General features: G+C 35.4%; 1 protein-coding gene across 1 annotated transcript in view; it reads right to left on the bottom strand.

Moving 5' to 3' along the window:
- Nucleotides 1-3922: 3922 nt before the first annotated feature.
- The window catches only part of GAD1 (glutamate decarboxylase 1), a gene marked incomplete at both ends in the record, with an annotated part of 28251 nt that continues 17521 nt past the window's right edge, over nt 3923-14652 (bottom strand). The window contains 8 exons of the mRNA XM_082285408.1: nt 3923-4096; nt 5678-5767; nt 6438-6545; nt 7859-8008; nt 9602-9680; nt 12996-13060; nt 13218-13334; nt 14434-14488. Coding sequence (XP_082141534.1) covers nt 3923-4096; nt 5678-5767; nt 6438-6545; nt 7859-8008; nt 9602-9680; nt 12996-13060; nt 13218-13334; nt 14434-14488 — 838 coding nt within the window. The remainder of the gene's footprint in view (nt 4097-5677; nt 5768-6437; nt 6546-7858; nt 8009-9601; nt 9681-12995; nt 13061-13217; nt 13335-14433; nt 14489-14652) is intronic.

Below are 14652 nucleotides of genomic sequence, written 5' to 3' on the forward strand. Positions count from 1 at the left end.
CTGTTTAGAAAATCTCTTCATATTTATCACCATTCAAAAAACAGATTATGAGCTAACTCCATGATGATTTTAAAATTCTGGATTATTCCCAAGGCCCCTGTTTCTGGCTGTCTGCCATGAATTGTATAATCCATGTTCTCTAAAAATTACCTTTAATAACACAATCAGAATTTTTCTCGTTCAAAATCAACAGCTGCTCTTAATTTTTATCCAGTGGTCAGTCTTTTCCAAATAAATTATATCAGTTAATAAGCACTGCAGCTACCTGTTCAGCTAAGATCTTGCCTATTGTTTAATTGATTTGAATTCACCCATGCAAAGATACAGCGATTGTCCATGTGATTTTAAAGGCAAAATTGCTACCTTAGACTATGTTTTAAACCTCAGAAAAACAAAGTTGCTCACCTGGAATTAAAACATTTTTCATTAGTCAATACTCCTGTATATCCATACATCCTAATCTCTCACAGTCAATAGTATATGGATTAAAAAGAATGAAAGTTCCAGATAAGCATTAGTCTGAGAAGCTGTGGCATATTTCTCAGATGGAAATGACCTAATAAGAAAATAGATGAATTTTCTCACGAATGACTATAACTGCTCAGTTAAAATCAGCTAACCAAGTCAGAAATTGATATGAGCATGGTGCCTGTTAAACGCAGTATATGTAATAGGAAAACACCCCAGAATCTGATATTAGAATTAAAAGCTTTGCAAAAATCTGATTGCGGTCATCTCTGTCAAGACACAACACTGCAGAAAAGCAAGATAAATGCAGAGGGTAGGAAGATAAATTTAAGCCCTCTGTCTTTAGAGACAATACCTATGCATTAACTGTCTCGCTTCCAAAACAAGTAGGAGGAACTCCATTGCTCCCAACTAGCTGCAAACCATCAATGGCAATAGGAAGAACTTCTGATGCTTTTGATCTTCAAAACACAAGATACTCCATTAAATGAAGAAGCAGAAATTTTAGTGAGCAAAACATTGTATACGCACCGAAGAGCTCTAGATCTGTTTCTCACTACATCACAGAACTGTCAGGGGCTTGCTGCACGAATGCCAGTAAGCTGTATTATGGTCTTTCCTACAGCTTCATGATCAGGATGAAGATGATTCTCCTCACCTAGTTTATATACTTCAAGGAAATTCAACTTCTCGGATACATTATTATTAGAATATTGAGATGGAAATCTGGATACAAGGTTTACAAGGTTAAAGTATTAAGGTTAGAGGATTGAGGGATAGTTAGAGCTTTAGTAATACTGTTACTGACAAGGGAGGTGGAGGAAACCAGCAATTCCGACCTAAGAATTGGTGGAAATAAAAGAACCATGGTGCTTGGGTGAAAGACGTAAAATCCTCTAGTGAAGCTAAGTCCCCAGTTATATACCTTTGGATTAATTATATTAGTTCATATTGTTTCTCATAAACAAAAAGGACTGACAGAAATTTTTCAGTCTTCCGTAGCTGCCCTTTGAATAAAGTAAAACTGACTGAGACCAGATTTCAGACAGAACTCTGAAATAAAAATGTGACATGTGCTTCTTCAAAACAAACTTCCTTCTGTACTCCTAGAACATCTATCAATGAGAGGTCTTCTAGTTTTGATGAATAGCTGGTATCTATAAAGAATGGCATTTAATATTACATAAGTTAGTACTGAAATCAATGTTCATGGCAACTACTTCTGTACTGCAGGCCTCAGGTCATACACCATGGATGTTTACATCAGGAAATTCAAGTATTGAATACATAGTAATACTATAGGGTTATAATTAAGGAAGACAGGTTTAAGATCAAGAAAGCAAGAAACCAACTAGACTGTCCTGAGGAAAAAAATCTAATGAAAGAAATACTGTATTGGTAAGATTACTAGGGGGTTTAATGATATAAAGTAACAATGCAGATCTATTTTGAAAGTCATACTCGTGAATCTAAAGGTCAGTGACAAAGTTACAAAAATTTTTAGATTCAACTCAACTTGAAGAAAATATTTTACAGAAGGTTATGAAAGAGGAATAAGCAAGAGTGCTATGAAAAACTGGAAAGGCTGTGCTATACAATATAGCATTTACCGTAACTGCATCTTTCTTTTCCCTGTACTAACACAGCCAAAAATGTGAGACATCATCCTCAAAAGACAACCAGTGGGACCTGCAGGATGGAAATCTCTCTTGCCTGTAGGTGTCCTTCCACAGGACTGACAGGGGCCAGAGAGACTGCAAAAACTGCACAGCATGACTGTATTTCACTGAAAATGTCTAAAATAATTCAATTTTATTACTGAGGTGGAGGGGTGGGAAAAAAAGCAATTAATTACTGACTTGCACAGAATCATGTATGAAAACACTTGAAATTAGCATATTTCATTTATCACCATGACACTAACTCAGTGAACAGAGGATTATTGAATCTCCATTTTGTTCCACTATTCTGTTTCCAGTATGGACTTTTCCACTCAGTAGTGTTGATTATCTAATGATTAAAATTGATCAAGCTGCAGATGAATCTGGTACCTATCCTCTGAAAAGCCTAACCAGTTGAAACTATTGGGACAAGCCAGCTGTATTAAAGGATACTGAGATTACTTTTGGTTTTATTTATTTTATAAGCTCCAAACAGATAGTGAATTCCATTTCACTAAAAGAATGATGCTGGTTAAAACTCCCACAGAATTTAGTTAAAATGGTCACAGAGGTCAGTCCTGAAATAAAACTCAAAACCAGGGGTCTTGGTTAGCAATTAATATTCACTAGAAAAGCATTCAGAATACTGAACAGACAGTCTGACATTACAACAAATAAAACTGAAACTTCTAATAATTCTAATAGATTAAAGGGATCTCATAATTTCATAGTCTATACACAGTGTTAGAATTCCTTATCTTCAGTAAAATTATCTGTAAGTTATTAGTTTAAGGGCACCAGGATTTAAATGAAAGTGTCAACTAATATTTTCGTATTTTTTCTTTGGCTCACAAAGACACTAAAATACCATAAACATTATTTAGAACTTCAATAATATATAAATAGGTTACATTACAAACAGAAGAAAATACAAGACAACTCTTCAGCATGGTAAATCTCTGCATATAAATAAGCAAATATTTCAGATACCTACAATTCAACAGTTATCTTGCTGTAAAACTATTACATTTAAATCCTTTTACACAAAGTCATTTAACAATAATATACACAATCTACACAAATTAACCTCTAAAAATACAGCAATAATATACCTGTTACAATGACTCTGCTACTGTCATCCCCTGATTTAACACTAAAGGGCAAATACAACTATTTTACTCAAAGGTGCTCTTAGAGATTTTTTTTGTATGTGAGAAAAGCACCAACAATAAGATCTAATACTGTTATACATTTTCTTTAGCTCCTAAGAATCTACATTTTAGAAATGTTTCTATATGTCTATTTCTGTCTGGCAGAAAAACTTGTAGCACATTATCCACATCAAAGTTGTTGAAAGAAAAGTTAATTTTCTTAAAGTGGAAAACATGCTGTGGCTTAGATCTAAGTTTATAACCACTTTATATATATATATGTATATATATATATATATATATGTATGTATGTATATAATTATATATATTTATTTATACTGTACATATATACTGTGTAGAGTTCTTAATTTGCTATTTTAATACTTATTAATTTTCTGCTGTCTACAATAAACAAGGCCAATGTAAGAGTCAATAGTACTTCAAGATAATACATTTTCCCTCAATAATATGATTTACCAATACATATATATTTCAGTAGCCTATAGTTGTTTTGTTTAAGGATGTCTTAGGAGGTTGGAACTTACATAAAGAGAATTTCCTTAAAATGTGTTCTGCAGAACTGGGTAAAAAAAATAGCCAGTGCTGGAAAACAGTGAATTAGAGAAACAAATAATTCAACCACTACAGCTCCTGCCCCAATCTCTCAATTTCCTCAATGAGAAAGTCAATGTCAGACTTAGTAGCTGCTGGGTTTGAGATGACCATTCGGAAGAAGTTGACTTTATCACCCTGAGGCTGATATCCAACCATGGTGGTACCTGACTCCATCATCAATGCCTTGATTTTTGGTGCCACCTTTACCATTAGGAAAAAAAAAGAGAGAGAGAGAGAGAGAGAGAAAGAGAGAAGAAGAAATTATTCTTTCCTTGTATGCCACAGCATTTCTTAATTTGGAAAAAATAAATTGACAGGCACTTGTTTTTCCATAACAAGCAAAAGCTTGAAAAAACTAAATATGTAGGATTGGCTGTTTAAAGGAAAATTGACAACAATAATATCCGTCTTTTTGATTTACAGATTAATAGCATCTTAGAGTATTCACTATGTAGTGAATATCTCATTTCTTTGTGCTGAAGATTTTGTCACATTTTCTGCTTCTGTATAAAAGTCCACTCCAGACCTTTTTGTGGGTAATGGATGTTTTCCTTGAGAATATTATGTATTCTCAAAGCAATTTGTATGTGGGGACAACAATGGAAATTTTTCAACAAGATCTATGTCATAAAGAATATTTTTTGTTAGCATAAGCCGTGGAAACCTTCCAGTGGTTTTGCAGTATTGTGCATTTATGACAGTCTCCCTTCCTTGGTTTAATTTACAAGGAATAATGTTCTGACAGTCTTAATCTTTGGTATTGACTAAGCCCAGTTTTTCCATTCAGACCTTCATCCTCCTGCTCTACTCTCTGCCAGGCAAGGTCAGATGTCTGGCTCTGTTACTGTTTCATAGAATGCTTTATGATGTCCTTTAACATTTAACAGGGTCAAATCAAATATTTCGTCCCTCTTGCTGTTTCTTACCTCTATCTTCCTCTATTCTCTCTTTTTTTGGCAATTTCTTTATTTAACATGGGACTGGCTTGACCCAGGAATTTCTATTCTCTTCTATTCTCTTTCTCCATTGTGATGCAGTCATAAAATCCTCTACAAAATCTCCCAAATTTTCCCATTCTTCTCCTTTCCCTAACACACACTCACACACACACAAAAGAGCAATTACTTTTGACACTATAAAATCATTCTTTTGTCTCTTGAATTTATTTTGCTCCACTTCTGTCTAAAACACTACTACAAAATTGATGTATTTTTCTTCTCTCGAGTCCTAAGTAACATCTTTTTTTCTGGTGATGCTTCTATGATGCCTTAACTACCATCTTCCCACTTCAAATAAATTTATCCCAAAGTCCTCCAAAGGGTATTCATTTTCACTGAAATGCATTCATGCATTGGCATTTAAAATCAAAATAAATACCTGAGAAGGAACTTGGAGGTTTTCACTTCCTTTACCTGTCCAAGCATTTTTAAATAATTACCCTTCTGTTTCTCTTGCTGATAAGCTGTCCTACCCAAAGAAGACTGCAAGTCTGTAGGCCTAGCTACTTTCTGAAGGCTTCTAACACTTGTAAGCACAAAAGTGATCCAAACCAAAGGATAACTGAATATGTTCTGAATCTGGTTCCATAGGGAAAACATTACTTCAGCATCAATATAAATAGAAGACAAAAGTGAACAAATATCAAGGTCACAAAAAGCAATGGAGAACTGATGTCTCCGAATTTGGAATATGTGTCAACACATAGATATATTATTTTAATGAATAATAAATTTTGAGTTGAAAAAGTAGACTATCTTTTTACATTTAACCAAAAATACTTACCCTGTGCAACTTTTCTCTTCTCTCATCAGAGTCTGGCATGCCCCTGAGACTTGGAGGAATATACCAAAAACATACATTTGTATGCTCTGGCTGCAAAAAGAACCAAACATACACATCAATTAAAAAAACAATACAGATCAGTCCCACACTAAATACTAGTCTGTAGCATATTTTATCACAGACATGAAAGACAAAATATAGTATTAACTTTCCTAGTCCTGCATGTTAAATAGAAAGAAATGGATTGCAGTACTGCTGCTTGCCTCTGCTGCCTTAGCTTCCCTATACATTGTCCCATTTACAATATTTAGGGCATTAATGAAGTGCAAATGTTTGCACCTTTTTGCAGTTTTATGAGTAACGGTTTTTCAGGATCACAGCAAGGGCAACCCAATTTTCCTTTTCTTAGTAAATGGAGAAATGAAGTTTATACTATCACCCAAATGTTTATGTAATGGCCCTAGCAACAGAATATGCAGCCAAAATAGCAGATTCTCAGTTATGTATGTAATAATCTCAGCATGAGTAGGTTGCGTTAAGGTAATCTTCATGCCCTAAACTGAGAAGGTCTCTGCAGAAGAGGAGGAGATAAATCTGACATTTATGGTACAAAACCACATGTATTTGACAAAAAAACTGCCCAGATGCCAATAGTCATGTAGTTCTTTAGAAAATAAGACCAGTTTTGCATAGCTGTCTTGAAGAACTGTGACAAGCATGAAGACAGATTTGGGTCATACATATGTGAAAGCAAACTTACCTCCCCTTCAAAAACCATCTCAAATTCTTCTCTGTTTTTTATTTTAGTATAGAGATATTCTGCCAGCTCCAGGCATTTATTGATCTGATTTTCAAATCCTACTGTACCCTGTTTTAATAAAAAAGTAAGTATTAATTAGAAGGTAATTTTTTTCTGCTCCAATGCAATCACCTTTTCAGACAGGTTTCACTCTTAAATATTTTCAGGCAGAAAACATTTAGCAGTATTATTTCTTGTAACTTAAAAGTAGCATTAATCAACACTAAAAAAGTGGATAAAGATGGCTGAATTGTAAGTCACTATTTGGTTTTGTCTCATTTTAAGAGAACTTATTATGAAAATAACACGCGCTTTCACTATTTTTAGTATATTATTTTAGGTCTATTGTGTTTTTTCCCAGTTTCCAAAAATATTATGGATATTAAGTCTTGGCTTCACAGCTGCTGCTGAAACACCAGAAACTTGGAATGGGAACTCACTTGAAAGGATAAGAATTGGGAAGTAATTTATTTCCTCTGAGCAGTTTGCAAGAAATGTGAATTTAAGTCAGGAAGTAAAAGCCTGCAATATGTTTACTAGAAGTCGCTTGCCTACCCACTGATGTCTTGTCAAGATCATAATCCCAGAAAAAGTATATAAATGTTGATAATAAATAGCTGGGTTTTTTTTAAGTACACTTTGCACATGAATGAAAAAGCAAGTATTTTCTCCCAAAGTGAAAATTGTTTTATGATTTTGGAGTCTATCATTAGATTTAATATCAATTTTATATAAAAAATTAGGCTGTGGACAGGTTACCCAACTGAATTCCCATTTTGCCAGCAGAAGAGCAAGAATATTAGTAATGAGATGGCTGCAGAGAAAGCAATAAAAATGAAATGTGTTTTCTTGACTACATAAACCCTCATCTTGTGAACATGTAAGCCTGGACATGAACCCATGCTTAATTTCAGCCATCCAGGCATACCAGAGTAGTACCAGGCAATCAGCTGTGGAATTATCACTTGGGCAAAGCTTCCTAGGAAAAGGCTTTGTTTTCCAAGTTGCTTATAAAATTGATCAAAGGACCCTTGTAAGTCATCAAGGCTACTCTGCTGCTACTAAAAGTAGCATACTTTTCATAAAATACATATGCAAGTGTAGACCATCACAGCAAGAGACCATTTTGGTACCCTGCCCTCAATGGTTTTTCTTCAGGACTCATCTAGTGACTTAAACTTTTCTTCTAATTGCCATCTGAATTTACTGACAGTTAGCACTGTTCTACAATTCACATAGATCTTCTCTGAGTTAATACGTGGATACTTGTGTGTTTAGAGATTGTAATTAAACAAACACTTATGTTAAAATATTCTATTACATGACGCTTAGAAATTAAATAAATTTATTTCTGGATTTTGGGCTAAACTCTTGTTATTTACCTTTGCTTTCCACATCAACCAGAATTTAAAAATGTCCACATGTCGACCACACTGTATTGCCTTATCTCCAGTGTCATAGGAGACATCATACTGTTTGTCTGGCTGGAAGAGATAGCCTGCACACATTTGATTGCAGCCTTGAAGGATACCCTATAATGAAAAACACATACACTTGTATGACTTACCTGGCATATGTGCATTGAGAAAATGTATACATTAATAATGTATAAAAATGTATTTCAAACATGTACAGAAGAAATGTTCTTTGATGGGACATGTTACACTGACCTTGTTTTGTAAACCTGAGCCACAAAATTAAGTTCATAACCTAAGGTGGTTCTCTTAGAAGTCTCTGAGTAGTCATATGGTTTTACAGACACACACTCCCCCTGAGAAAACATCCTCAGATTAATTTGGATACTTATTTTGTGATATTAGCTTTACCCACTTCAATTTGTAAGGCCCATGTTCTTAATGCTTAAATTTCTGATTTATTAAATTACACACTAGAATGGAGCTGTGGTCTCTCAGTGCAACAGATGGCTACACAAAATGAAGTGAAAAAACTTAATTGAAGGTTTAAACTTTGTACGTTGTTCAGCTTTATGACACTTAACACTAGTGATAAGTATAAGCACAAATGACATAAACTAGACATTTTTTGCTCATAAATAAATATGGTTTACAGACCAATAGAAATCTATGGACTACTGGTTAAAATGTCTGGTGGAAACACAGGAGAAAATTCCTGTATGTTACACAGCAGTCTAACACATGACATTTCTAAAACAGTTTGCATTTCCTTTACAGCTTATTTGGGTTTTTTGCAAGAAACTTGAAGACACCAGTGTGTCTGATAAATAAAAAAATACCTATCAAAGTTCTCATATAGAGACAAAAAACCTCTTGCCAAAATCCTGCGATAGTTGGCACAATAAGCATATATGCCACTAAACAAAGGCTCGTGCTTCCCTCCGATAGATGCATTTTACAAAGGGAAATAAATGCTGCAGTCCTAAATACAGAGATGGATCAACTGGAAGAGCAATGGCAGACCTAGGGCTGCAACTTATAACACTTCCATCCCAGTTCTATACACAGGGATTACTTCTTCAACTAAGCGCTTCTAGTAGCAATTGGCATACAAGAGATTAGTAGATGATATCATTAGTTCTATCCACAGATGATACGACTTTCATTTTCATAATTTAATAAAAATTTGTATTGCTTAGAAGAAACAAGACACTGGTTTTGCTTTCATTGATGACAACAAAGAATCTAGATGATAGCCCCAAAAATACAGAGTCATAATAAAAGCAGCATGTTTTCTTTTCAACAGAACTGACAAACTTCTAAACCACTGCGTAAGGTGAAAAACTTGCTTCTTATTTAAGCAGTTTAGACTGTGACCAAGTACTAAGACTGAGGGTGTATGTTCGGTATATCATAGAAACAATGGGGCAGGTGTTCCAATGAAGTACATTAGCATGGCTCTATTGTTGTTATTAGAATATGCAAAGATCCAACAGGTGAGGATCTGACCCATGTTGTCTGCAACTTTAACAAAAAACGCCGAAAACCCCAGGACAGATAAAACAACTTCCAAAACACAGTGTAAATCCACACAATTATTCCTTCCAAAAGAAGTTTTGAAATTAAACATATTTTGCATTACCCTCTTAAAATTAGGGCTTGATATTTACTATTTTTTTTTAATGTTTAATTATTAAATATAAGGCAGACCTTCTCCCGGACAAGTATGGCAGAACATTGTAACAACACTCCCATCATCTTGTGTGGATTCCAAGTGACTGAGTTGGCTCTGCAAAAAAATTACACATTCAGATAGGTCTGGAAAACAGAAACTTAATCTGAAGCAGTCACCTTCATTTTCTGCTTTCAGCTGGAAATATATGGAGTTTTGACTATGATGATATCACTATGGATATTATTACTGTCTTAAGTGTCTTCTTTCCCAGCTATGCAGTCCAGGAAAGGAATGTTTTTTGTGTTAACATTGCAATGGCAGATTTGTGATTAGTTTATATTATTACTAATACCAGCTAATTAGTATCAGACTGATTAGCTGATACAGTAACATCATCCCCAGAAGAGTCCTCTTCTAGAAATAGCACTAATAAAAATAACAAAACCAGTTTGATATGTTCTATCAATTCAAGGTACTGACTGGGAAAGCAAATTTCAGAGAATTAAGGGACTAATGTGGGTTGTGGGAGAATAGAGTTCTTTACTAAACAGCTGCTGGAAAAATAGAAAGGAAATGAAGATCCTCTGCATGCTTACCTGCTTTCCCAGTCAGAGCCACAGCCCTTGCTTTTCAAGCCCATGGACTGTTAAAAGGCTCTAAAGCTTTACATCGTATCCTACCATTCTGTCTGTAGAGCTTAAAACTTCTTACATATAAACACAAGTGAATGCACAAGATCACCTGATTTACAAGTCAAACAGATGTTCTGTATTTTAACATACTATCCTAGACAGTTTAATGGTGACAGTGAAATAAATGTGCCAACATTTCACATCCATTGACCTTTTCACCCTAAGTAATTAATTACCAAATGTCCCCTTGATTCACTGCGTGTTCCAGAGAAGCAAAGTGCATAATTGTATTTCACAGACTATGCATGTGTTTTTGCAATGTGGTTGAAAGAAAATTAAAAGATATTTCATCCTCTTCTACACCCTGCTCTCAGAGGACACGGACACAACCACAGTTTCTCTGTTCTGAGCAACACAGTGATGTCTTCACCCCAGTCTGAGGACCACTGATTTCTAGATACAATTCCTGTGTGTGCTAGGTTAGACTGTAGCAGCCCTCAGCTGAAAGAGAGCAGCCTGTGCTGTACCTGGGGAGCTAAAATCGGCTGCTTATGCAGTGGAAACCAGCAGATAAATAGTTCAGACTTAAGAGGCTTAGTTTTTCTTATAGAAAAACTGCACTAATAGTTCAGATGGAGCAGTCAGGAAAAAGGAATTTATATAACAACTTACTTCCTTTTTAAAACACCATGCCTTCAGTTAAGCACATTCATTTAACTTTCAGGGTTTCAAACAGAGGCAATTTAAAGTCATTCCTTACAAGGAGCATTGGGTTTATTTTAACATGAAGCTGTCACTCTCTCCTCAGTGCAGCCACCCAGCCAGAGGCTATCCTACCACAGGCAATCCCAGCTCTGTACCATGGCACCGTGCCAGTCCTCCATGGCAGTGTCTCTGAGCAAGCCAAGTACGACCTGAGTGTTAGCAACAGACCCCAGCTGGGGCCGGTGACAGGCAATTACACAGTACACGTGGGCCTCATCCCATGTTTGAAGATCTGTATAGCTGACTAGGAAAGAAATAATTTCATGCTTCATGGCCTGTTGCTTTCTATATTTGCTTAAAATTGTGGCCTTAATTAGCACCTCTGGGTTGACCTCAGGTCAAAAGGGGTGTGCCAAACTCCTGTGACCAAACCTCTGTAGCTTAACAAAATTATTTTGCAATGCTGAGTTAATATTAGATATGTTGCTATGAGTCACAAGCAACTTGGACTGGGCAAAGGTTGATAGGGTTCTGCTACTTCAAAGTACCTCACGCCACACACTGATGTCCCTGTGACAGAAGGGTCCATGTGGTTTTGCTGCCAGTCCTTCCATACACTATCCTTGATCTTGTACTTATTCTTCACTTACTGTATGACATGACCAAACCTAGGATAGTTTGTTTTCCCTAAGGAAGAGCATTGCTTACTGTACTCATTTTACACCTTTACAAGGTGCCCATATTCAGCATGGTCGATTCAAGGAAGCAATTTGGTGCTAATTTAAAAGCACATGGGTAGAGCTTGCTTCAAATATTTTTTGCTTCCCTGATGGCTGATATCTGCAATGATGGAAAAGATCTAAAGTTAAGTTTCTGATTCTTCATTGCTTTTCTGATTTGTTTCAGATGGGCACCATTTTATGGCAGAGAGCTCTCAGAGGACATCTAGAGACAAACACACCCATGGGATTATAAATATAGCATCTTGTACAGACTTGTCATCATTGGATATGGGAACAGCTGGGCCAAAGACTATGCCTGGAATGACTCCTGAGTCAAAATTGTAAGGACCAGTGGGAGGGTCACACTTTCACTCTGCCGTCACTACTAACACAAATGCTTTGCCTCTTTAAATTTGGCTGTATCAAAGGCTGGCTCCTGGTCTCAGTGGGCATCTTCTTAACCCGGGTTATGCACCTGGGGCCACACACATGCTCCTTTCTGCAGACTTCACTCTGACCTCTACAAGAGCTTCCAGCTTGTTTCATGTTATCCCCACATGGCACCTACACACATGCCCCTGTGCCCTGAGATACCTCTGAGACAGATGAGCATCTGTGACCCTTTCTGGCCTCTCTGTAAATAACCTCACTCTTCTCCCTAGTACAGCAGAAGTGTAGCAGCTCTGTCTATCATAGTCCTTTCCAGACTTACAGGTACTGAAACTTGCCCCTGAAAATTGCTGCTAATTCAGCCTCTACCTCCTCTCTGTTCTATGCACCTATCTATTTTTGTGTGTGTGTTTATATATAAATAAGAGCAATATAAGACTAAGCGTATATATATGTTCCATTTACAGAACACTCATGAACATGTACTCTTTATTTTCTGGAAGCACTGCATACATCTTTCAGGAGAGAACCTCTACAAATTCCCACTGTGGGTATTCATGCTCAAACACTTTCCCTGGATCCCTCATTTATCACTGCTATTCTCAAAGCCCTACATTTCAGAGATTGTCTAGCTCCCACACTTCATTTTTTTTCTTCAAATCCTTCCCATCCATTCCCAGACTTATGATCCTATCAAAGCTATGCATAGAACAATTTCCCTTCCTTTTTGCCGAGTAATATCCTTGTCTTTCTTCAAATTTCCTGAAAACTTCCTCTCACTCAATGGTACATCACTGATTTCTTCTGTAGTATTGTTTCGATTTCTCTAGTCTGAACCTTTACCATCTGTCTTGCTATTGTTTAATTTAGTGTTTAACCTTCTTAATGTAGCAAAGTAATATTTTCATAAATTTTTGAAGTGTCGTGTACCTTATGAAAGTACTTGAATAAAAGTATTACAAATAAGCACTGTGTAGTACCTTTCTATTCCATTCAATTTATGACGGTGCTTTCGGGACATTAAGAGTCCACCTCCCCAGGCAGCCTGGAGGAGACAGAAAAAAGAAAAGAGTCATTTCTTTGAAAAAGCTCAACAGATTTTAGTTAACTCAGGATCTAGTAATAAGTATTTTAATTCAGAAAAACGTGTGTAAACTAAGATCCTCTTTTGCCTGAATAGCAGCACTTTTTTAGTTACTTACATCTACATGGAGCCAGAGGTTGTATTTTTCACATATATCTGCAATCTCCTGTATTGGATCAAAGGCTCCATATACTGTCGTGCCTGCAGTTGCATTTACAAAAAGAGGAACGTATCCCTACAATAAAAATTAAAATATTAAATATAAATTGAAAACACTTTCAGAAAAAAAAAAGGAAAGGAAAAAAAAAGAAAAGTAAAATAATTCCAGAAACTTTTTCTCGTTTTCTAACCTAAAAATGCTTTTCTTCCCATGTGAAAGGCACACACAAGCAACATTAGAAACTAACTAATCATATACATGGTAAGAAGAAACTCTTTTTATTTTCTTTATTTTCTTGTAACTTCACAAAATTAACTGGTTAGAAGATAAATAATATTATTTTGTCTGATCTCTTTCAGTGAGGAGATTCAATGTAGTAGAGGATGAGCAATAGTCAAGTAAATTTGGGACTTTTACAGCAGTATAAACAAAAATTAATTAAATGTGATTTGTAAGCTGCAATTTGAAGGCTTGAAATTGTTCCTTTAGTCTTTACCTACAAATTAACAGAACAAAGTACAACAAAGCAGTCTAAAACAACAGCAATAAATGAGGAATTATCAGATCAAAGAGAGACAATTTTGAACTCGATGAAATACATGTGAACTGCTATTTCATAGAGTGTCCAAATATAAAGAAGTTAAGAAATTAAAAAAAAAAATCTTGATTGCTCTTTGGTTGTTTTATACAAAATCCGTGGGTTTTTCCATTGCATTGATTCAAGAAATAGCAATTAATGCCTAAAAATTAAGCTTACTGCCTATATTTAACAAATATACACGCTACCTACATGAAATCTATAGGATTTTTTAAGGGTTCCATACAATTTTTATGGCTTTGGCCAAACTTAAAAGTTTAGATAGAAGTAGCTTTGATTTTATGTTTTCATGCTTTTTTCCACGTATTTCCAGCAGGAAGTTTTTTTAAAAGTCGTGAAGTACAATTGTGGTTCAAGAGTTTAAAATATTTTTCTTTGAAACAGAAAATGGGAATCTTACCAATACATATAGATAATTCTGTAAACAATACATGAATGTATATTTAAGCATGTAAAAACACTGTTGTTATACTTATATCATTATAATGTTCTCTTTAATGTCAACACTCAGGTTTCAAAGGAAGAAGCAATTTTACTAAGCCAAGCATTTAAGCACTAATTCTTAAAAACACAAACCTTTTCTTTTGCTTCCAGAATTTTTGCCTCCAAATCAGCTGGTATTATTTTGCCTCTGTAATTATCACAGAAACAGAAAGACAAAGCAAATTAAAGAATGTATATGGAAATAATAGCTGCAGTTGAAATAATTTAATAGGATTTTCTCAACAGGCCATTAGCAACTTGACACACTACACTGAATCAGTCCTTAAACACAATAAAACAAATTTAAGAGAT

The sequence above is a fragment of the Coloeus monedula genome (assembly GCF_965178545.1).
Source record: "Coloeus monedula genome assembly, chromosome: 7".
Taxonomy (NCBI): domain Eukaryota; kingdom Metazoa; phylum Chordata; class Aves; order Passeriformes; family Corvidae; genus Coloeus; species Coloeus monedula.